Source organism: Rana temporaria, chromosome 1 (genome assembly GCF_905171775.1).
Source record: "Rana temporaria chromosome 1, aRanTem1.1, whole genome shotgun sequence".
Lineage (NCBI taxonomy): Eukaryota > Metazoa > Chordata > Amphibia > Anura > Ranidae > Rana > Rana temporaria.
Genome location: NC_053489.1, coordinates 235,078,176 through 235,093,260, shown reverse-complemented (window position 1 = coordinate 235,093,260; position 15,085 = coordinate 235,078,176). Strand labels below are relative to the sequence as shown.

General features: G+C 41.3%; 1 protein-coding gene across 1 annotated transcript in view; it reads right to left on the bottom strand.

Annotated features, from left to right (window-relative positions):
• The window catches only part of LOC120938339 (SV2 related protein), an 88,973-nt gene that overhangs the window by 53,642 nt on the left and 20,246 nt on the right, over positions 1 to 15,085 (bottom strand). Inside the window, exons 2-5 of the mRNA XM_040351882.1 lie at positions 10,612 to 10,772; positions 9,551 to 9,636; positions 4,936 to 5,034; positions 60 to 131 (exon numbers count right to left, since the gene is read on the bottom strand). Of these exons, the coding sequence (XP_040207816.1) occupies positions 60 to 131; positions 4,936 to 5,034; positions 9,551 to 9,636; positions 10,612 to 10,772 (418 nt within the window). The remainder of the gene's footprint in view (positions 1 to 59; positions 132 to 4,935; positions 5,035 to 9,550; positions 9,637 to 10,611; positions 10,773 to 15,085) is intronic.

Here is a 15,085-nt window from a genome sequence, read left to right as displayed (position 1 = left end):
ATATTAATATCTTCAGTGAGCTTATATAATTATTAAATCATTCTGTCACCAACACTTACTGTCTTTCTGCCATACTGGTCAGAGACATTTCCCCAGAGGGAAGAGCTTGACATCATTCCTATAAAGACAACCTGGGAATAAAACAGAAAAAAAAAACAACATAAGCATTCTTGGCACTGCAGTGTCCTTCAGTGTATGGAAATGAGACTGTAATGCCGCGTACACACGGTCGTTTTATGTGATGAAAAAAAATGAAGTTTTTAAAAACGTCACTTTAATTGACCGTGTGTGGGGGAAAACGTCGTTTTATGTCTTCTAAAAAACGACCAAAAAAAATTGAAGCATGCTTCAATTTTATGTGTCGTTTTTCAAAACGTCAACTTTTACTTCACAGAAATTGACCGTGTGTAGCAAAAACGTCGTTTAAAACGACGTTTTTTCATCCGCGCATGCCCAGAAGGTACTTATGAAGCAAGCTTCAATGGAAAAACGTGGTGAACGTAACCTCGCTTTGCTAGAACATTGTGAGAAAAACGATGGTGTGTAGGCAACTTCGTCTTTGAAAATTGAAGTTTCAAAAACGTCGTTTTTTACTTCACAGAAAATGTCGTTTTTTTTCATCACATAAAGTGATGGTGTGTATGCGGCATTAGGCTCAAAAACATGCCAAAAATTGATCTACAGATAGGCTGTAGAATTAGGAGTAAAGGCTCTTGCAGGAAAATAAGGGTTTTGTTTTTTCTTACCCTAAAAAAGAGGCAGAATTTCTAATTGAAATTAATGTGGAATATTGTTAAAAAGGAAATAAAAATAGATAGAATAGCTAATATTTATCAACATTCCGTGATGATCTATTTCCTTACTAGAACTGTTATCGGTCTGTCTCACCCACTTAACTAGTTTATTCTGAATGCCATACCAGTACACACATCCTAAAAGGGTAGTAATCTGTAGCTCACTTCACACAGCTCAGCTCTGAAAACCTGAATAAACACACAAATGGGGACTCAATAAACTATGAGAGTGGTTTACTGAAATGTAAGATGAAATTAAACTGTGCTTATATACATCTATTTAAAGCACATTATAACAGACCTATGCATGAAGCAGATCCCTCCACCTGCATGCTGTCACCACTGCCAGGGCTTCCATCTTCACCCTTCCTTCAGGGTTCACATGCTACGACTGTTTGAATGGCCGGGCTGCAATAACGTCACCCTGTGCATGCGCACGCAAGTACATCGCTCTAAATGGATGAATGCGCCAGTGATGTCACCAGCTGCTACAAGTGTGAATATCTCCTAAACAATGCACGTTTAGGAGATATTCACTGTACCTACAGGTAAGCCAATAAGCTTACCTGTAGGTACAAATGTCTACTTTTCAAAAAGTTTTTATCTTGGGTTTTTTTTTGTAGTGCCCTGGTTTTTGTTTTTAATTTGATATTTTTAGAACAGAAAGTAAGGAAAAGTAAGGAAAACTTATTTTTGGCCTTTTTTCTTGTATAGTAAAAGATTTAAAAAAAAAAAACAGTGACTATTAAAGAATACCCATGATTAAGTCACGTGACGAGTGACGATAGGCGTGGGGAGGAGCCTTCAGTGACGGACCATTGGATGTCTATCCCTAGTGAGGAGTCCACTTAAACTGAGCGGCAACATACCCTGTCTATAACATAAGCGAGGATATGTGAGTGCACTAAGTGCAGCCTTTATCCACATCTATATGGTACAATATTGCGCTATGTTTCCTTTTCTCCTCTTTTGCATGTGACTGAATGAAACTGGAAACATCTGATCGCTGCTAGAGGTTGTTGTAACCTGATCACATTGAAGTGAGAGCTTGGCAATTAGGGAAGGATCACTGCAGACTGACTGATTCAATCATCAGGACTTTTTCATGATCTACTCACATATATTAAGAGTTTCTTCACCAGGTTTTTTGCTTGATTGTATATGTACGATTCACATTGCACATGAGTTAATACGAGCGCATCAGTATTTATTCATTGACTATTAAACACCACTTAACTACTTGCCGACCAGCCGCCGTCATTTTACGGCGGCAGGTCGGCTCCCCTGCGCGAGAGCCCGTAGCTATACGTCGGCTCTTGCTCACCCCCGACTCCCGTGCTTGTGCCTGGCAGGCGCGATCGCCGCCAGGCACACGCGATCGCTCGTTACAGAGCGGGGACCGGGACAGTTAGAACACACTCAGGGAACATGCTTAACCCCTTTCCCTCCCCCTAGTGTAAACCCCTTCACTGCCAGTGGCATTATTATAGTAATTCAATGCATTTTTATAGCACTGATCGCTATAAAAATTCCAATGGTCCCAAAAATGTGTCAAAAGTGTCCAAAGTGTCCATCATAATGTCGCAGTACCGAAAAAAAATCGCTGTTTGCCGCCATTACTAGTAAAAAAATATATTAATAAAAATGCCATAAAAATACCCCCTATTTTGTAAACGCTATAACTTTTGCGCAAACCAATCAATGATTTATGAAAAATATGTAGAAGAATACGTATCGGCCTAAAGTGAGGAAATTTTTTTTTTTTTATATATATATTTTTGGGAGATATTTATTATAGTAAAAAGTAAAAAATATTCATTTTTTTCAAAATTGTCGCTCTATTTTTATTTATAGCGCAAAAACTAAAAACCGCAGAGGTGATCAAATACCACCAAAAGAAATCTATATTTGTGGGGAAAAAAGGACGCCAATTTTGTTTGGGAGCCACCTCGCACAATTGTCAGTTAAAGCGACGCAGTGCCGAATCGCAAAAAGTGCTCTGGTCTTTGATCAGTAATATGGTCCGGGGGTTAAGTGGTTAAAGAAAGCTAGCTGTCTCAAAAAATGAAATTAAAAGATTTTGGGTACAGTGTTGCACGGCCTTAGATTTTTTGGTCAAGCTTTCACAGCCTTAAAGACTAAAAAATGGTCTGATAAAGAAGTGTTTGTGAACCCATATAAGTAAATCTATGCCAGCCCCTCTATTAGAGCCTGGTATAGCACACTGTACACTGTCTTTTATAAAAACGAGGCTTGTAAATACCGTTTATGGTGATCTTCAGGCCGGTCATGTGAACCACGGCCGCTTTGCATTTCCGTTACATGGATACTGCATGAGGGGCCAGAGATCTCCCTCTGACGTCAGCCGGTGAGATCAAATGGCTGCTCAGCCTCTTCTGCAGTAGCCCTGGAAACCAGCCAATAGTAACATGACCAGCCTGAAGAGCGCTCTAAATTGGTATTTAAATATGCCTTGTTTAAAAAAAAAAGAAGGCATGTACAGTGTGGTATGCCAGGCTGTAATAGAGGCACTGAGCACTTAAAATATTAGTTTTATAATAATAGCGGGGGGGGGGGGTGGACTGGACACACAGGCAGGGAACCGACAGGCAGAGAGGAGGGGGGGGGGAGAGGAGAGCAGAGCAGGGCCGCGGATGATGAAGGGACGTACACTGACCATGGTGGTCAGGGCTCAGCAGCCCTGATTTTCATGGTCAGTGCAGAGAGGGGGATACAGGAAGTGGCAGTTTTTTTTACAGTTTAGAGGGGGGAAGATTACACAGCACAAGCACTGTGCTGTTTAATCTGCTTTAAGGGACCAGTAGATCTATTTTTTGGGTTAACAAACACTTTAATAATACGTGCATCTACACCATCCGTTTTCTCTACGTACCACTGCAAAATCTGCAAAAGACCTGTTGAGCCTGCTAGTAGGCTACATAATGCAGCCTCCTAGCAACAATGCTGCACTGCATCTGTATTCACAGTAGAGTTGCCACACTCAATTGGTTGTGTTTTCTTGCACTTTATTGGTTTTAAAAAAATGTTGCAAGACGTGCTAGAAGTATTATCACCACTTTTCACAAGTCACAATGGGCACCTGGCCACACCTAGTCTTTTACACTGCTTTGTTGTTGAAGCCCACCTACTGAGCTGTGTCTGGAATGGGGGGAGGGGGGGGGGGGGCATGTGAGACACAACTGAGTGTTGGTTCACATCTATGCAGCTTCAGAGCCATATGACTTTGACAGCTGACATCCGACTTCATTGCGGCTTGCTTGCGACCTCATTAACAGAAGTCATTGCAAGTCGTGATGAAGTCACTCAAAAGTAGTACAGGAACTTTTTTCTAAGTTGCTGCGACTTGAGTGGCACCGTTTAGAATAGTTCCATTGCGGTTAATGTAGTGCGAATTCTCAATTCGCATGTCAATTAGTGGCAGTGTGAACCGGCACTAAAAGAGACTTGGCTCAGTCAGGGAAGCTAAAATAAGTTTTCTGCTTACTTTATGAAGCTTGTGCATTACATAATAACTGGATTTTGCACTTGTTTAGACTATCATACAGGACCCTTTATCTGTACTTTAATGCCTCGTACACACGATCAGTTTTTCCGACGGAATTCCGCTCAAGCTGTCTTGCATACACACGGACACACCAAATTCCGACGGTCAAAAACGCGTTTACGTACAACATTACGACGAGCCTAGAAAATTGAAGTTCAATGCACCGGAGCATGCATCAAATTGTTTCCGAGCAGCCCTGTTTTTTTCTCCGTCAGAATTCTATAAAGACGAACAGAACGAAAAAAAAAAAAGAGAAAATGTTCTCTTTCTAAGTCCATAAATATCGAAATATCAGATGAAAAAATTCCATCTGACTTTTTTCATCGGAAATTCCGACCGTGTGTATGCAGCATAAGTGGTAGTTCTGATGACATTTTCAAAAAGTAGATTAACATTACCTGCAAAGTCATTCAGTTACTAAGGGCAATGCTGTTTTAGCTAACAGTTTAATAACCAAGAATTACTGTGCCAACAAAGCGTTGTAATTAAAAAAAGATGAATGTGAGTCTTTGGTCAGCTATGACGTCAGTTCAGCACCTGGAATATGATCAAGGTCTAGTCAGCGCATCTGCTTACCGATGTGAGCAAAGCCACCTGCCAGCTGGGTAATCTCCATTCACAGTGGAGCTGTGGAGCCAGGATGCTAAGTATCATCATTTCCATGGCATCTGCCATCTGCATATACATCAAGGCAAAGGATCAGTGCGTGAATTAGAAAAGTAAACATCATGATAATAAATGCAGGGAAGGAAATATGTAGAAGAATATAGATCATCATTCAAAAAACAACTGAAGGTAAAAAAAGGCAACTCTTTATTTAAAGCCCTATTTTCTTTAAATAAGTCCTAAAGTGTTTCTAAACCCAGGACCCTGCATTCGCTATATATGGTCTCCCACAGTACACAGAACATGGAAATGCAAATATTTTAGTAAACATAGGCTGCTTAATACCTTTTTTCATCAGCAGGTAGAGCAGCCTTGTGACTTCTATTAGTGTCTGGTTAAAGCTTGGTTAAAGCTTGTAGGAGGAGATTTCATTTTCCCACGATTGTCCTATGAAAATGCAGGACCCCTGACTCTCTGTCTGGACAGTGCTGAATGGCCCGTGCTAATCATTCTCTCAAGAAAAAAACAAAACTCTCTAGCAATACACACCAAACTGAGCATGTGCAGCCTGTCTCTTGGCTCTGTAAATATCATATCATATTTATATTGGAGTCAGTAAAAGTAGTAGGTGGTCAGAGGACACAGGATTAACCCCTTAGGTTCCATATCGAGCATGCTTTACTGCATATACACACTGATTTTTCTGCCGTGGGTTTAGTAACACTTTAACTTAAAACTATATTTAAACTTTAAATTTAAATTTAAATTTAAAACTGTCAAATGCCCAGATGCATCAAAGCAAAAGGTACAATGTTTTACAAGTTGTTTTCTAAAGAAAGCAGCTACAGCTTTACATTGCAAAGCGGAACCTTTGCTCTTTGTGTGGAAGCAGTAGTCTCTTTGCAGAGGTCCAATACACCTTTTGCTGAGTCAAAGTATAACCAAACTCACGCTCCCTGCTGGTTGGAGAGCTCTAGCTTTGACTCTTTTCTAATCTGGCTTTGGCTGCTTTCTACAGAAAACAAAACTGATGAACCTAGAATGTAGTTATCTGATTTAAAGTGCACCTGTGCCCAGTCTATGGACAGTAACGTTTTTACATATACTTAACGAACAGAAAAAGAGGTCATCACTGACCTCTGTAGATGATTGTACTGTGGAGGTATTGATCCTTTAGGACACTTAAAGATCACAACAAAGGCTGTAAAGTCAGGTTCTAGTATGTTTCATACAGTTTACACGTAACTGCTGTGTGTTTACATTAGAGGGCTGACAGGTTGTGAAGATTCAGTTTCCATAGAATACAAAGGGGAAATAATCTGTAATTTCAGTGCCTCTGTTGTGATCCCTTAATAGCTAAATGAGGGTTTGTATAAATAGCTTTTAATGCTTTTTAAGACAATGAAAATAGTTTATTATGCATATTCTGGACACAGGTTCCCTTTAAACTGAACGTTCAGTTAGGCTTTCAAAACTGTTAACATTTAACAGAGACTCAGCTGTCTAAATTAATAAATACCATGGCAGTTGTTAAAAAAATTCATAAAAATATTACAAAGAAAGAATTAGGACAGAGGACAAATTCACACTATTGCATTGTGGCAATGTGCTATAATTACCATAATGTATGTTAACATGCATTTTGAATGGCACCCCAATGCACCTGAACAGCACACCACTTGTGGCATGTGCATTTAAGCATGTGTTTATTGTGTGTGAAACATCTGTTCATTGTGGTGTTAATACATTTTCTGGAGGTGAATTAAAACCTTAGCGGTACATTAGCATCCTATTCAACATGAACAGGCTGTCTTAATACAAAACCCGTTAACAAGTAATTAATGAATGACAACAATGTGAATTTAAAATAGATTTCTCTTTTCCTCAATGTTGCCTTTTTACTTAGACTGCTATTAACTAACAGAGATGCAAAAATCCTGTCACATCCATTCAATAAATAATAGGTTTATCTTATTGTATCTATATCTGCCCATAAAGACTGTGGAAAATATTTTATTCTGCACCATTCTCCTCCTAAAGCCAAGCAAGCCCATAGACTTCTATGCAGAACACTGAGATACCTGGGAGTTGTAGTTTGAGATGGCAGCTGTATATTGGGGCCAATTTACTCTTTACACTACAAAATCCTAATAAGCACCTCCAGCAGGAGGAGTGAGAGATTATTTGTATTAAACTGCCTGGAAAAGTTCTTCCTCTTGGCACCGAGGGAGAGAAAGAGAGGACACCTCTGTCTGAATAGTAACCTGCCGCCAGGTGGCCTTACAAGCAGAGATCCAAGCCTGAGCCTGGGAGTGAGTGGGCAGCGCAGCAGCACCCACATCCCAGCACCTGCACCACTACCACAGTAGGACTGGAGCATCCACCCACCCTCTGCTTCACTCCGCTGATCACCAGAGGCCTTCAGGGAGAGACAGTGGGGACCTCCTTCTACAGAGAGGTCAACACAGCATCCTGAGGACTGGTGGGAGGGCTATTCACCCATTGTTGATTCTTCTAACAATGACTGAGCCAATGAGGGCAGGAAAACCAAATGTTTCCAATACATACTGCACCCATTCTGCACTCTATACTGTACTTATTCCAAACGTAGACTGGACCAATGCCAACCCTATACCGCATTATACCAAACCTTTACTGCATCTGAATTACATCTACCTTGCACCTGTTTCAAGACTATACTGTACCTATACTGCATGCAGGTTAACTGGGACTGTTGTTAAGTGCACCAAAGCTCTTGAAGGGCCCCAATGATAGTCAGCAGAAGTCACTTAAATTTCCCTGCTCCCCCCTCCTCTCCCACCCTCCTTTACTTTTGGACAGTGCATACCCAGACAGTCTAGGCTCCTGCAGGGGTTGTACTGTATATGTGGATATGTATATTTATGTATGTATGTGTATATATATATATATATATATATATATATATATATATATGAGTGAGTGAGAGAGACTTGTAAAGCGCAACACATGCGAACTGAATCGCCTCTGGGCGCTGTATCCATTTCATGGGTAAGGAACCGCTTGACCTCAGAAGAGATGGGTTTTAATCTTTCTCCTGAAGGCCAAGTGGTCCGACTCCAGTCGGATGGTGGTTGGTAGTGCATTCCACAGGCAGGGTCCTTGGACTGCAAATCTTCGATCTCCTTTGGACTTGTATCTGGCTTTGGGTATCTGGAGGAGGTTTTGATTGGTGGATCGCAGAATGCGATTGGGGTTATGGGCTTTTATTTTTTCGCATAGATATTGGAGGGCGTTGCCTTGAATACACTTATGTATTAGACAGAGTGCCTTTAAAGTGATTCTGTCTTTTACTGGCAACCAATGAAGGGATCTCAGTGAAGGTGAGATTGATTCCCATGGTTTTTTACCAGTCACTAGTCGAGCAGCCGTATTTTGAACGACTTGCAGACAAGTGATTTGGTATTTGGGGAGTCCTAGATAGAGGGCATTTGCGTAGTCGAGTCTGGAATTGATGATTGTTCCCACCACGACTGCAATGTCCTCTTTCGGGACAAAGGGGGTGAGTCTGCGTAGTAAAACTAAATTTATACTACTTCACAAAGCTCTGGTTTGGTCTCATTTTAATCATGCAGTTCAATTTTGGTCACCAGTCTTCAGGAATTATGTTCTCTAACTGGACAGAATCCAGAGAAGGGAAACAGAACTAATAAGGGGGCTGGAGGACCTAAATTATGAGGAATAAGTACAAAAGCGAAACTTATTTTTACTGGAGGAAAAGCAACTAAGAGGAGATATGATCACAATATCTTTAAATGGTAACTGTATCATTTGGAGAAAACTATTTAGTCTAAGATCTTTAAACAAGACATGTGGCCATGCGATGAAGTTGTACGAGAAGCTGTTTAATTTTAAACTGCATAAGTGCTTCTTCACTATTAGAGTGGTAAAGATGTGGAAATTGGTAGCACCATGAACACATGTTGCGAATATTAGAGTAGGTACAATATATAGCCAAAATTTCTGTTTCGTTTTGGATAAATTTGGTAATAGTTAAACCCTTGCCAGGTTTTTCTGCCATCTGTGTCATATTTAGCAGATTACCCCTCACATCCTGTCCTGTAGACAATAGGAATTGTGGGACAATCTATCTAAAAGTAGGTAATTCCCCTTTTAGATGGTTTTCAACAGAACAGGTCCCCCCATTTTCCCTGTTCTAAACTAAACATTTGGATTTTTCTCACTTTCTATCCCGGTAACATGAAAATCGTAATCTCCCTCATGAGACCCTGACATTAAAAACATGACTTGGTTTGGCTGGATTTTGTCTATGTGCGGAGTTTTCAATTTTCTGTCAATTAAATTACCTATAGCTGTCAATTACTAGGTAATGTTGACCAGATAAAAGATATGCTGTGATTGATTGATATAGCTTACTGGCTTTCAAACATCACTTCAGTCTTTGCTCTTTGCATTCCCCTACTGAATCAGCCCAAAAAACATGGTACAAAAACCTTCAAAACTAACACAACAGAAATATAAAACAAAAATGTAGCATGAAGGTTGCACAGACCAACATTATAAGCTGTTATTTATTGTTACTTGCCCAGGCCAGACCAGTAAGGATTGAGAGCTTCCATTGGAATTTTCCAAAGCCAATAGCTTCCACAGCGTCTTCCACCATAAAGGTATCTTCAAGAAAATGACAATGAATTCAGATACCACAACTCAATAGCAATGCTTGTTTGTTCAAACCCATTACTTCGGCTATAATTTTGTGTTTCGTTTATCACTTTAATTATTACATTGTACTACATCCATATAGTCAATCTTTGTATGGTAGCTGGGGAAAAGTTTTTCTTATTGGCCAATTTCCAGAGCTCTATATCTTACTACTATGACTGTGAGGAGTCTAGCACTGGCCATATCACATTAGCAAGTCACCAGCAACAAAATCGCCAAGAGTCAGCGCACCTTCTCATTCCCTCACTAGCATTTATGGTTCTGCGGTGTTTCACCCAGAGAGAAAATTACATCCACAGGGAAGTGGCATTTGCGTTTTGGTGACAGTTTACCAGCAGCAGCAGGGGTGTCAAACTCAATTTATTCATGGGCTGAATCAGCATTATGATTGTCCTCAAAAGGGCCGGTTGTATCTGTAAGATTAGATGTCCAGCGCATCCCCCTCCCCTTACATTAGATGTCAAGAGCCACCCCACAATCAGAAGTCGAGTCCCCCACTCTCCCTTACATCACAGTGCACCCCCTTTCCTTATGCTGCTGCCTGAAAAAAGCTGGATGGATTGCTTGAAAGTAGAAGGTAGGGGTCTGGAGGAGGACCAGAGGAGGGCTGGAGGGGTGAGGGCCACATGAAATGGCCTGGAGGGCCGGATTCGGCCCGCGGGCCTTGTGTTTGACACCTGTGCTTTAGTATGACATGGACTTTAGTTACATTTTACTGCCCCACAATATGAAAAAGCGATCTCCAATATCAAGGAAAGAATATGAAATCTACTGGTTGTCATTGTAAAAACACTAACATCTACAGTGTCTATCAATACTTACAGGGACATGACTTTCAAATGATCTGATTTGTCTGCAAACGAAAACTTACTGTACATTTCGGAAAGTCTTTAGTATTGCTATCTGCCATGAAAGAATTCTTACCATCAGTTGGGTTTGCAAACTCCTTTGGCACAATTGTTCCATCTTCAAGCTCCACTGCTTCCAAATCTGTGTGGACAGGTCCAATCTGTATCTCATGTTCCCCTGATAGATTATCCTCTTCTGATCTGGCACTTTCCCCAGTCCGACGGAATTTGACAACACTGATAAAGGAAATTATTCTTTTACAGATTAAATCCTAAAAATTAATTGTACGCTTACATAATATACAGTTTATCTGTCATACCTACAAATGGATTGGACAAATAAAGATCTCCATTTTGCATTTAGCACACATAATTGTGAAGTGAAAGGAAAATAATAAATGGTTTTCATTTTTTTACAAATAAATATGTGAAAAGTGTGGGGTGCATTTGTATTCAGCCCTCTTTACTCTCATACCCCTAACTAAAATCTAGTGGAATCAATTGTCCTCAGAAGTCACCTAATTAGTAAATAGAGTCCACTTATGTGAAATTGAATCTCAGTATAAATACAGCTGTCCTGTGAAGCCCTCAGAGGTTTGCTAGAGAACCCTAGTGAACAAACAGCATTATAAAGGCCAAGAAATACACCAGGCATGTCAGAGATAAAGTTGTGGAGAAGTTTAAAGCGGGGTTAGGTTATACAAAAAATATCCCAAGCTTTAAACTTCTCACGAAGCACGGTTCAATCCATCATTTGAAAATGGAAAGAGTATGGCACAACTACAAAATTACCAAGACATAGCCGTCCACCTAAACTGACAGGCCGGGCAAGGAGAGCAATAATCAGAGAAACAGCCAAGAGGCCCATGGTATCTCTGGAGGAGCTGCAGCTCAGGTGGGAGAATCTGTCGCCAGGATAACTATTAGTTGTATACTTCACAAATCTGACCTTTATGGAAGAGTGGAAAGAAGAAAGCTATTGTTGAAAGAAAGCCCATTTGCAGTTTCCAAGAAGCCATGTGGGGGACACAGCAAACATGTGGAAGAAGGTGCTCTGGTCAGATGAGACCAAAATTTAACTTTTTTGCCTAAAAGCAGAACGCTATATGTGGCAGAAAACTAACACTGCACAACACCCTGAACACACCATCCCCACTGTGAAACATGGTGGTGACAGCATCATGTTGTGGGGATGCTGAAACTGGGCCTTCCAGTAGGACACTTCACTTTCCAGCAGGACAACAACCCTAAACATACAGACAGAGCTACAATGGAATGGTTTAGATCAAAGCATAGTCAAAGTCCATGCCTAAATCCAATTGAGAATCTGTGGCAAGATTTGAAAATTGCTGTTCAAAGACTCTCTCTATCCAATCTGACAGAGCTTGAGCTATTTTGCAAAGAAGAATGGGTAAACATTTTACTCCCTAGATGTGCAAAGCTGGTAGAGACATACCCAAAAAGACTTGCAGCTGAAATGGTTTTACAAAGTATTGACTCAGGGGGGCTGAATACAAATGTACACCACACTTTTCACATATTTATTTGTAAAAAATGTTGAAAACCATTTTTCATTTTCCTTCCGCTTTACAATTATGTGCCACTTTGTTTTGGCCCATCACTTAAAATCCAAATAAAATGCATTTACGTTTTTGGTTGTAACATGCCAAAATGTGGAAAATTTAAAGGGGTATAAATATTTTTTCAGGCACTGTATGTCAGATTGGGAGCAACATCTAGTCTATACAGCCACTGTGTCCCAACTGACATCATGGGACATCAGTTGGGACACATGGGACTGTCTGCACAGGGACGCACGGACCACCTATGCATACTCATGCGGGTAAGCATGGCCCTCCACAGATGTAAGCTTTAGTACGCTCAGTGTAAATGAGGATTTATACTTAAACATTACTTAACATGCATGCTTTTAATGTGGAAAAATATACAGTATCTGATGCTAGCCCTCTAGTTTTTGTTAATCAGTAATATAATTAGTGCAAGTGCTTTATTGCTGATCAATTGCCAACACACAAATCAACACAAGAAATTTTGCCTTTTAACCTGTAATAACATAGCCGATCAACTACTCTTTAACTGTCTCTGTCTGTATAATTACTGTCCCAATAGTTGTCTGTTCTTATATTGATCCACTCACTACAGATTAACACTAACAGGACTAATCAATGATACTATCAGGTTATATTTAAACACAAATGTATAAAAATAAATCAGAAGCCCCCTTCACATCAGAGTCGCCCTTTCCCACTAGAAACCCCCCTCCCCCCTATCACATGAGAGCTCCCTTTGCATGAGAGTCCCTATTTCAAATCAGAATCCTCCAATCACATCTGAGTTGCTGCGGGCCTAGTGAAATCTTGGATGTGGGCCTTAGTTTGGAGACCCCTGATGTCAAATACAATAGGAGGAATTTTTTTTAGGTCTGAGGCCAATTTGTCAATACTTAGCAAGCACGGACCCAAAGATATATTGGAAGCAGGTTGTTGTTTTCACTATGTCTTAACAAAAGTGAACCCATCAGAGTAGTCAGAAAACCTTGATTTACATCTAGATGATTCATGCATGATAAAAGCAACAACAAGCAACACAGCTCATTCAAATAGACCAGCACAAGGGCATTAACACTGTGCACTTCAAAAGGGAAGCCGTCACATCATTGGAGGCTGACATTTGTTGACATTATACAGATTGTTAGCTATGTGGCAGATATTTTATGCTGCTTGGAGCTAGTCAGGGAACTCCTGTGAGGGCCCGTACACACGTCCGAGGAACTCGACGGGCAAAACTCATCGTTTTGCTCGTCGAGTTCTGTGAGAAGCCGCCGAGGATCTCGGCGAGCCAACTTTCCTCATTGAACAACAAGGAAATAGAGAACATGTTCGTCGGCTTCCTCGGCCGAAAGTGTACACACGGCCGGGTTTCTTGGCAGAATTCAGCTCTGATCGAGTTTCTGGCTGAATTCTGCCGAGAAACTCGGTCGTGTGTACGGGGCCTCAGACGTTTTGCACACAGACGTGCGCAAGCACATAGCCTTTGCAATAGAATGGCACACAGGCGCACGCACGTACAAGCCTAATTCCCCTTGGCGCCAGACAGCCTATTTAAAGGAAGTCTGGGCTCTTGTGCTTTGCTGACTGATCTTCAGCTGTGTTCCTGAATCCTGCTCTGATTCTGTGTGTCATCCCAGTATTTAGACCCGGCTTGCTCTTGACCTTGGCTCTGTGTTCTGTTCCTGTACTGATGCCCATCTCTGACCCGGCTCCGTTTCTGACTCTGGCTCTGTCTATGATTTGGTACCTCACTGCCCGCCTGCTGACGAACCTGGCTATCCCTGAGACCTTGCTCCTGTCTATGTTTCTGGTTGCTGTTAACTCTCGGTTACCTGCCTGGCTGTTACCTGTTCCTGCTCACCTCATCACAGTCTACTCCAGGCCGCTGAACCCTGCCAAGCTGTTCTCCCGGGACCTCCGGCTCCAGGACTCGTGTCCCTCTTGTCCTTTGGCTTCCTCTTTCTCACCTTCAGCGGAGCCAGGACAGGAGATATAAGAGAGGCTGACCTCATCAAATCAGTCTCCCATCCGATCCCTGACAGAGCTGCAGAGGTGTGCCCTGCTCTCGAATTAGCATCATTTCCATAAGTAATGGTCACCCCACCTACAAAGGAGCCTTGGCTGTTGCTGAAACAAGTTTCCTAAATGACTACAGTGTACAGATGTCCCATGTCTAGCTTCTACCTAACCTTACACCAATAAGTAAATACAAAGAGCTTCCAAAATCTTACAACAATGTATGCAACACATTGTACAATCTTACAATCACATTTTAGATCTCTGGCTTAGGTAATTTTCAGCTTTGGTGTCCAAACAGTGCAGTGAATGGTCTTAAAGGGGTTGTAAAGGTTTGTTTCTTATTTTCTAAATAGGTTCTTTTAAGCTAGCGCATTGTTGGTTCACTTACCTTTTCCTTCCATTTCCCTTCTAAATGTTTTTTTCTTTGTCTGAATTTCTCAATTCCGGTTTCTCTTCAGTAAGCTTGCCCCCATCATCCGAGCCGTTCTGGCTGGGGGTTAGTTAGAGTGCTCACCCCTCCCTTGGGACTACATCACTGTAGTCCCAAGGGAGGGGGCGAGCATGCTGACTAACCCCCAGCCATAACGTCTCGAATAAGTCCCAAGGGAGGGGGCGAGCACGCTGACTAACCCCCAGCCAGAACGGCTCGGATGATGGGGGCAAGCTTACTGAGGAGGAACAGGAACAAGTGAAAAATTCAAAGAAAAAAAAAACATTTAGAAGGGAAATCGAAGGAAAAGGTAAGTGAACCAACAATGCACTAGCTGAAAGGAACCTATTTAGAAAATAAAAAATTAACCTTTACAACCCCTTTAATAATCGCAGGACCTGGTGTTCTCTGCATAACCTGATGTTCTCCAGCAACGCTCACAACAATGACGCATTTTGTTCAGCTTGGTTAAAATAATGTTTTCCCATCAGCCATTATAGGCTTAAAGAGGCTGCAAAAAGGACAACTAC